Raw genomic sequence first — 9,659 nt, forward strand, 5'->3', positions numbered from 1 at the left:
GTGGCATGAAAAGTTTGATAGAACTTTGACCTCTGCCGGCTTTGTTGTGAACGAAGCTGACAGATGTGTGTACTATCGCTATGGTGGGGCTGAAGGAGTGATTTTGTGCTTGTATGTGGATGACATACTGATCTTTGGCACTAGCCTTAATGTGATTAAGGAAGTCAAAGAGTTTTTATCTCAAAATTTTGAGATGAAGGATCTGGGAGAAGCTGATGTTATCCTTAATATAAAGCTGGTAAAAGAGATCAATGGTGGGGTGATTCTTACACAGTCTCACTATGTGGAGAAGGTGTTAAGTCGCTTTGGTTATAGTGACTATAAACCTGTCTCAACACCATATGATGCCAGTTTAATTCTTAGAAAGAACAAAAGGATAATGCGAGATCAGCTGAGATATTCTCAGATCATTGGTTCATTAATGTATTTAGCGAGCGCTACAAGACCTGATATCTCGTTTGCTGTAAGCAAACTGAGCCGGTTTGTTTCAAACCCGGGAGATGATCATTGGAAGGGTCTTGAAAGAGTAATGCGCTATCTGAAGGGGACAATGAACTATGGAATTCACTACACCGGGTACCCAAGGGTACTAGAAGGGTATAGTGATTCAAATTGGATTTCTGATGCTGATGAGATAAAGGCCACAAGTGGATATGTGTTTACACTTGGTGGTGGAGCTGTTTCCTGGAAGTCTTGCAAGCAGACCATCTTAACGAGGTCAACTATGGAAGCAGAACTCACAGCATTAGATACCGCCACTGTTGAGGCTGAGTGGCTTCGTGAGCTCCTTATGGACTTGCCGATAGTTGAAAAACCGTTACCGGCAATCCTAATGAACTGTGACAATCAAACGGTAATTGTCAAGGTGAATAGTTCAAAGGATAACATGAAGTCATCTAGACATGTGAAAAGGCGGTTGAAATCTGTCAGAAAATTGAGAAACTCCGGAGTTATAGCCCTGGACTATGTTCAGACGGCTAAAAATCTGGCAGATCAGTTTACAAAGGGTCTTTCACGAAATGTGATAGACAATGCATCTATGGAATTGGGCTTGAGACCCACGTGAGTCATTCTATAGTGGAAACCTGTCCTATGTGATCGGAGATCCCGTGAATTAGGATGGTGAAACAAACTAAAGTCTGACTGTGAGAAGAGAACCTTTGTGAAAAGGGCTCATTCCGTGTATAAGGTGCATTTCTCTTCTAATCTGTATGGCAGGTTGGTCTATACCTTAATGTGTGCCAGGTGGTTTCTTTTAAACAAATGAGTTGTTTTCTTGAAACAAAGATGTTGTCCTACAGAACATCTGAAAGGAACACACCTATATGAGTTTGACCACTGGTCATGGTCTATGAGAATTGGGTATTCTCTAGAAACTCATGAAGGGCCTGGAGTATGACTTATAAGCTCCAAACCGCGGGGATGCTTTTGCAGCCTAGTACCAGTGTAGGGCTCTGGTCAAACTTGTTTGCACAAAACTGGCAATTCAAGGCATAGTCCATTGCACAGTTGTGAATAAGTGTAGGCTTTGTCCTAGATGGAAGTTCAACTTAACAGTCTCTGTCGAATACTGGTATATCAATGAGAGAATGAGGGTATTTCTAGTGTGGCTTAAATTTCTTGGTGGGGATTGTTGGAGTAATGGGCTTGGCCCATTTATTCTAAAGCATTAAAAGAATTTAAAGCCCACTATTAATGCTAGGGAATCAATGTTCAATTCCGTACCGGGAATTGAGGAGGATCTCAACCGACTTAAAAGGTGGACTTCTTGTACACCACTTGTGAAGCCGGTAAGAGGAGGACGGTGAACCACACGCGCGCGCGCGCTCGCTCGCCTCGCCGAGCCGGGCCGGGCCGGGCCGGGCCGGGCCGGGCCGTGGCCGTGGCCGTGGCCGTGGCCGAGGCCGAGGCCGAGGCCGAGGCGCGGCGCGGCGGGCCGGACGGGCGGTGCGGTGCGGCGCGGCGCGGCGCGGTGTGATGTGATGGCTATTTTGCCGTTGACAGCAATTAATCGTGCGATTAAACGTGCAATTAAATCTGTAATTAATGGCCATAACCGCATCACCTAAATGACTCTGATGGTGTCCAGGTTCAACGAACCTGAGCACCTGAGTCACTATATAAGGAGTGCCATTCCCCTCATCCATCCTGCATCAGAGCACTGAGGCAACTCGGCTCCTCTCTTCTCCCTCTCCAGTTGCAACAACTGAGTTCCCCAACGCTAATTTCTGCGCGCACAGAATTAGCGTGAGCAGGCCTCCGAAACCTTGCTCGCCTTGAGATCCTGCACGGGATAGGCGGGCAATCAGGTTTTTGGGTAACGCTTTAGCGTGACTGCTCAAAAATACTAAGGCTTTGCCCGATTGTACGACTACTTCCTGGTGGACGAGCCGAACGACTACGTCGACTACATTCTGGTGGCCGAACGACTACGTCGACTACATCTTGGTGACCGTTCGTGGGATTGCACTGCGAACTTCTTCCTGCACCGATTTAGTTCGACTACTTCGACTGAGGCCAACCGAGTAGATGTCTACTCCAGTTGGTAACAGCGCAGCCAATGCCTCCGGCAACGGCCCCGCTTTAGGGTACTCCCTGAAACTTTGGTTATTTATATTGTTTATGCTTATATGTGTGATAAGTATAAACATGTTCACATGTTTTATTTTACTCCTTAAAGTCATAGAAATATTGCTAGTTTATACATTTAATTTTGGAATTAAAATATACCGAAAATTGCCTAGATTTCTAACAGTAAGTACACATAGTTTGTGTTTATGCTTATAGTAACCAAATAAGTTGAAGTCTAGCACCAAAATATATCGAGAAAGAGTAAAATTTTTGATGAGGGTAAGATAACAAATATATCAATTACATGAGGTTCGTATTTTTAGAACTCCAAGATCACAAATGCATACCTAGATTGCAGATGTAGAAATTTCATTGGCAAAACTTATAGCGTCATAAAATTCTTGGAAATTTCTAAAAAGCTTCTTTACTTTTAGAAAAAAAAAGAACAGAAGGGGAGAGAGAGAGAGAGAGAGAGAGAGAGAGAGAGAGAGAGAGAGAGAGAGATGGGTCGTGATGTTCTAATAATCAGATGTGCACCAGCCCTTCACTAGATAAGAGTCTTCACGTGAGTTTAGTTAAACTCTTGCATGAAGACCATTTGAGTGCATCTTTTAAATAGGGGCCAAAGGCTAGAAGGTTCTCCCTATAATTTTCTAATTTCAAAATCGTATATGAAAATTTTCTCATAATAGAATCCTTATGAAAAGCACCACTAACATTTGAAATGGATCTAGCTTTCGGCTTTCCTGCATTGGAACCATCCAACCAATTGATCGCATCATTTGAAAATTGACATGTTTGTCCTACTGTTGCATCCAGGTACTTTGCAGTGGCGGAGCTTAGTGGAGACCAAAGGGGGCCATGGCCCCCATGGCTCAACGCAATCTCCACTAAATGAAAAGTAATTTGCTACTGTTCATAAATATTTAGTGTTTAAGCTCTGTCAGTGTAAGACAGGGCATCTTCTTCCGTAGACGTACGTACACAAGGCAGTCGGTTATTTACCACTATTACATAGGGACATCTTCCACATTTGGAGTACTTACCTCAGCTCGTCAAATCAGCAGGGCCAACATGCTCGAAAGCACGTAGGATAGCACGACGCCGCCAATGCGGAAGGCGCAGTGGTACTCGGTTGTCACCACGGCAAGGAGCCCAGCAGACACGGCAGCAGCGGCCACACATTTGGGAATCTGACACTGGCGGAGCTTAGTGCATTTGAAAGGGGGCTATGACCCCCCTGACTTCTGAAAATCTGCACTACATGAATAGTAAACCAGCTACTGTTCATTGATTTTCAAGACAAAGTACCATAGCTGCCCCCCTCCTATTTACTCACTCAAGCTCCGCCACTGGTACTTTGCAAATCCTCATAAGAGCACCACTAAGAAAAAAGATGTTTGAATTCACTCAGACACACCTATCTTTCAATCAAATGAAATCTTTTTTTTTACGAAATCCTCATAAGAGTGCCACTAAGCAGTGGCGGAGCTACGTTGGGGCCATAGAGGGCCATGGCCCCCTTAGCATGCAAACTTTCCATTACTTAAACAGTACTTTAATACTGTTCATTGCTTTAGCGGCTAAATTAACAAAGGCCGGCCCCTCATAATTCTTTGGTCAGGCTCCGCCAGTGCCACTAAGAATTAAAGTCAAGACTCTTTGTGCGGCCACCCACTGGAGTGAATTCACACATTAACCATACTTATTCGGCATCATAAATCCCTTCTAGATAAAAAGACAACCTAAAACATCACCTTCCTGATTAACCATGTTGTTCCAATAATCATACATATATCCCTTCACATGATGAATCTTCCCACATATTTAACAATAGCATCTACACAATGTAGTATGTACACGTATACTTCCTTGTAGTTTAGATTTCAAAAATCGTAGATGACACTATGCTTGGTGTATGCTCCTCACAGAAAAGCACCGCTACATAGGAAACTGAACCCCGTTTCATGCTTCGATAATATATCTTTCACACGATGAGTTGATGACAGTTTGTAAACACCTCTTTTTTGTATTTTTATAATTAAAAACCATAGACAACACATTTCTTAGTGTGTAGTCCTCACAGAAAAGCAACGCTAACATTTGAAACTGAACCCTCTTTAATGCACGACTTGTCGGAACCCTCCAACCAGGTCATTGCTTTCCTCGAAGCCAAAGCATCCTAGCGTAGCATCTTGGTACTTTGCGTGTATTTGATGTTTTGATCTCATCAAAAACAACCTTTTTATTTCACGAAATTATCACGAAAGCACCCTTAACAATCAAAACCAAGTGTCTTCCTTCACTCAAACACCCACCAGAGTGGATTCCCACATCACTAAAACTTATGGCATCATAAACCTATCTAGATAAAATAAAAACTAACCCAAACCTCACCTTCTAGATTTTTTTAGAATTGGGAATATATATTAAACATATTCCAGCTTCTGTATCGATTGATACATATAGCTGTTCAATACCACAACCCACACAGCAACAAGCGTCCGGGCAAGACAAAACAGAGTAGCGGAAATAAAAGAGACTAAAAAATGCTTAGACATAGGCAATCCGATTAATGTAAGACCATCCATTCGAAGCGAAGATTTCCATGGCAGAATACTCAAGTGCGCGACACCCCTCTAACACCAGCGGTCTTTCCTCTTTTTTTTTGCAGCAGCGCCCAAAACCGGATCCAATAAGTTCCTCTGAACAGCACCTGCAGAGACGAAGAAACTCGCGCACAGTTAAAAATAATATCATTTCGCGTTAGCCAGATCGCCCATAAAATTGCACATGCTCCCACTAAAGCCTGATATTTACGCTGTTTTCTCAGTCCATTTAACCAGTAAGTGAACATATGATTCACATTTAACGGCATAGGTAAATTAAAAACAACACTTATCAGTCTCCATAAGAATTTAGCGTTGTGGCAATCGAAAAAAAGTATTGTATTGTTTCATCAAGATTACAGTAACAACATTTTAAACTCCCTTTCCATCGCCGTCTAGCTAAATTATCCTTAGTGAGAGTAACCCCTTTAATCAAGTACCACATAAAAATCTTAATCTTAAGAGGCAATTTAAGTTTCCAGATAATATGATTATGAGGTATTATATTAGTGGTTGTTATTGCCCTATACATAGATTGCACTGAAAAAACCCATTCTGATGCAGAGACCACACAAAAGTGTCACTTTGATCTTGTAGCTGAATATCCATTACTCTAGCCACCAGTTGGTGCCACAAGAGTAAGTTGTTAGCCACTAGAGATCTACGAAAAGAGACATTTAGTAGAGTCGAGCTTAGAACATGGCTGACTAACGCAAATTTTTTTCTGGCAATGTTATACAGGGTCGGGTATTGATTTTTAAGAGGTTCATTATCAAGCCAGGAATCTCCCCAGAATCTGATCTGAGACCCATTACCCAGCTTAAATTTACCCCATTTCAGGAACTCAGATTTGACACTCATGAGACCCGACCAAAAATGTGAATCTCCAGGCAAGTGTTCAACCTGAGTAAGAGATCTATACCGAAGGTATTTCCTCCTAAGCAGAGTTTTCCATATCCCTTGTTCATTTATTAGCTTAAAAAGCCATTTGCTTAGCAAACATTTATTTTGTGCATCTAGATTCAAGATTCCCAAATCCCATTGGTCTTTTGAGCAGCAAAGGACACTCCATCTTGTCAGTCTATACTTTTTTTATGTTCGTTACTTTGCCAAAAAAAAACCTAGATCTATAGAAATCTAGCTTTTTAGAACCTCACGAGGAACTTCAAAGAACGAAAACATAAACAATGGTAAGCTGCTAAGCACAGAGTTAATAAGGACTAGCTTTCTACCAGCAGAAATCAACTTCCCTTTCCATCCGCTTAACCTCTTTTGGAATCTTTCATCAACACCCTTCCAATCTGAATTTTAAAGTCTTCTGTAATGCATAGGTATTCCTAGGTATCGAAACGGAAACATACCTTGGCTGCAGCCAAAAATTTGTTCATATTCCATTCGGACAGCCTGGGCCTCCCCAAAGCAGAATAATTCGCTTTTATGAAAATTAATATTGAGGCCAGAGAGTTGTTCAAAATGAGCCATATCATTTTGATAATTAGATATGCACCTCCTTTCCCCAAATGACAAATCTTCTCACAACTTTAATGTTAACATCTTGTCTGATGACAGTGTATGCACGCCTTTTTTTTTGTAAGTTCTGATTTCGAAACCCTAAGTGACACTTTTCTTAGTGTAGAAGACTCACAGAAAAGCATCGCTAACATTCGAAACGGAACCCGCTTTCACGCACCGCTTGCTGGAACACTCCAACTAGCTCATTGCCCTCTTTGAAAAGGACAAAATATCATCGTGTGGCATATACGTACTTCACAATTTGTATGAAAACAACCATTTCTTCACATAATCCTTATGACAACACTAACAAGCAAAATCAGGACTCACATTTTGCACAGCCAAATGCAAGACTAAATCCACACATCATCGCAACTTATGGCAACCCAAACATCACCTTCTAGATGAATCGTGTAATTCTATAATGAGATATGCACCAGCCCTCCACAAGATGATTCTTCTCACAACTTCAATGTTAACGCATTGCACAATGACATGCCATATACACATCCATTCCTTGTAATTTTCTGAGAGAGGTTGGAACCGTATTGATACTTTTCTTAGCATATAGTTCTCGTAGTAGCAAAGCACCCTCTGGCATTGGAAACAAAAACCGGTTTTGTGAACTGTTTTGCATAACCCTTTAACAAATTGATTGCCTCATTCGTAAAAGATAACGCGTCCCACATCTGTCATTCAGTCACAAGCAATATTTCCTTTCATAGAATCTTCGCCAAGAGTACAGCTAACAACTGAAACTTAATTTTCCCTCTGTACAACCATGGCAATAGTGTAAATGTACATATGTATAGGTTTATATATCTGTCGTGCTGTATTAAGTGGAAAAGTACTGCTCATCTACTATGAACATCAAATTCATAAACAATGAAATAACATACACAGCTCAAAAACAAAAGAAATAGAATCCGTATAATCAAATCCATTCATTAGCCTCGTATAAAACTCTGAATAAAATCCTCAAGAAAATCCTTTGAGAAAAAAGAAAAAAAAAACAAGAGCAATCCAAAATCCCACCTTCCATTTGTCCGTTTCCTCCGTGGCCATGTGCGCGAAACGCCCCCACCTCACTCCCCTCTCCTCTTTAAATAAACCCCACTCTGGCAGCCCCCTTCTTCCCCACCACCACCCCCAGGCCACCACCTCCTCTCCCATCCCCGTCTCCTCCCCTTCCTCTCGCTCCTCGCCAGAACCCCGCACCCCCATCCCCATCAAGGCGGCGCGATGCTGGAGGAGGCGATCCCCGCGCTGTGGAGCGCCGTCCACGGGTTCTTCACCCCCGCCGTGCTCTTCGTCGTCCTCAACATCGTCATCGGCACCATCGCCGTCACCTCCAAGGTCGCCGCGCCGGCGGCCGCCGACGCCGCCGAGGAGGAGGAGGGCGCCGCTGCTGCGCCGGGCGCCGGAGGGGAGCAGTACCGGAAGCTGTCCCGCGTGCCCTCCATGGCGTTCGGCCGGCTCCGGTCCTTCAACCTCTCCCGCTTCGCCGCGCCCGCGCCGGAGCCCGCCGTGGCCGGGGCGGTGGATCTGGGGTACGAGCAGCCCCCCGCGCTGGCTGCTGAGCAGGAGGAGCCCGTCGTGGTCCAGCGCGTGGTCGAGCCGGAGCCCGAGCCCGAGCCCGAGCTGGAACCGGAACCGGAGCCGGAGCCGGAGCGCGAGCACGAGGACGCGGACGCGCACACGGCGGCGCACGTGGAGCGGAGCCGGTCGGAGGCGGCGGCGCAGGCGGAGCTGCCGCGCCTCCCCGCGCGCCTGCGCAAGTCAGCCAGCGACCGGTCGGCGTTCGCGCACTTCGAGGCCGAGGAGGTGGAGGAGGCCGTGCGGGCGGTGGAGGCGCGGCGCCCCGCGACGACCAGGGAGGGGGCGCGCGCGCGCCGCGCCCCCGCGGCGGAGCCGGAGCCGGAGCCGGAGCCCGAGGAGGAGGCCGGCGCCGGCGGCGAGGTGGACGCGCTGGCGGACGCCTTCATCAACAAGTTCCACCACCAGCTCAAGCTGCAGCGCATCGAGTCCTTCATCCGCCACCGGGAGACCGTCCGCCGCGGCCAGGCGGCCGGCGGCGTCGTCGTCTAGGCAGGTGGCAGCCCGAGCCGACCGATGGCGCCGGGCTAGATGCAAGAAGACAGCGAGCTGCGAGAGTGAGAGAAGGCAGAGGAAGAAGATGAAGACAAGGCATGCGAGGGAAGGATTGGAAAGAGGAGGGGATGGTACCTCCGTTCCTTGTTCTTGCTCCCCCGATCCGATTTGGGTTTTTTTCTTTTTCGCGTTTCCTGGTTGCTAGCTAGCACATCGTAGCTCCATGAGATGAGTTTTGGATAGAGCCCCGCGGCAATGTGGCATCCTCACCGCCATCGCATCCTGTGAATGAACCGATAAAGGAAGAACAAGCAACCCGTAGCTAAGTTGCTGTGTAAATTATTGTCTGCGAGTTCTTCAGGCTTTGCTGAATGTGGATAGCGATTGCGACGCTTGCGGCTGAGCATGGCGATTCCGCGGCACCAACCCTGGCTGGCTCCCTGCTGTGTCTGGAACAGAGGAGTGCTAGTGCCAGAGCAAGGGCGCCGTTCCCCTGCTCTGGAAACTGTTCCATAGCACGAACTCGGATCAAGACCGGATTAAGATATGAGCAATGCCCAGTCACCGGGCCGTGATCTCTATCCTAGTGCTGCAGCATGGGAGGTAAACAATGGTGGTTAGCAAAGCCGGTAGCGGCACTGTTTGATTGGGTTGCGTGGCGCCAGTGGGGACTAAAGATAAGCAAGACACCGGCGATCCCCCTGCGAGAACAGATTCGCCGGGAAGTATCCGGGCGCGGACAGGCGTCGCCCTGGCCGGCTCCGGGTGCCGGAGCGCCGCCGAAGCTGTTGTTTACTGCGCCGCATCTGGAGCTGTCCCTCCCCGGCTTTCTTTACTCCCGCGCGCACATGGCCACCGGCCGCACGGGCTGGCTTG

The 9,659-nt window shown here is 46.4% G+C and overlaps 1 protein-coding gene across 1 annotated transcript; it reads left to right on the forward strand.

Annotated features, from left to right (window-relative positions):
* Positions 1–7,836: 7,836 nt before the first annotated feature.
* On the forward strand, positions 7,837–9,155 carry LOC120703703 (protein TsetseEP-like). Its single transcript, XM_039987857.1, has one exon. It carries the CDS (start codon positions 7,935–7,937, stop codon positions 8,778–8,780), a length of 846 nt encoding a protein of 281 aa, XP_039843791.1. The 5' UTR covers positions 7,837–7,934; the 3' UTR covers positions 8,781–9,155.
* Positions 9,156–9,659: the final 504 nt, after the last annotated feature.

Source organism: Panicum virgatum, chromosome 4K (genome assembly GCF_016808335.1).
Source record: "Panicum virgatum strain AP13 chromosome 4K, P.virgatum_v5, whole genome shotgun sequence".
Taxonomy (NCBI): Eukaryota; Viridiplantae; Streptophyta; class Magnoliopsida; order Poales; family Poaceae; genus Panicum; species Panicum virgatum.

Excerpts from the sequence above, each read along its gene's own strand:
- LOC120703703 (XM_039987857.1), top strand. The coding sequence starts at position 7,935 with ATGCTGGAGGAGGCGATCCCCGCGCTGTGGAGCGCCGTCCACGGGTTC.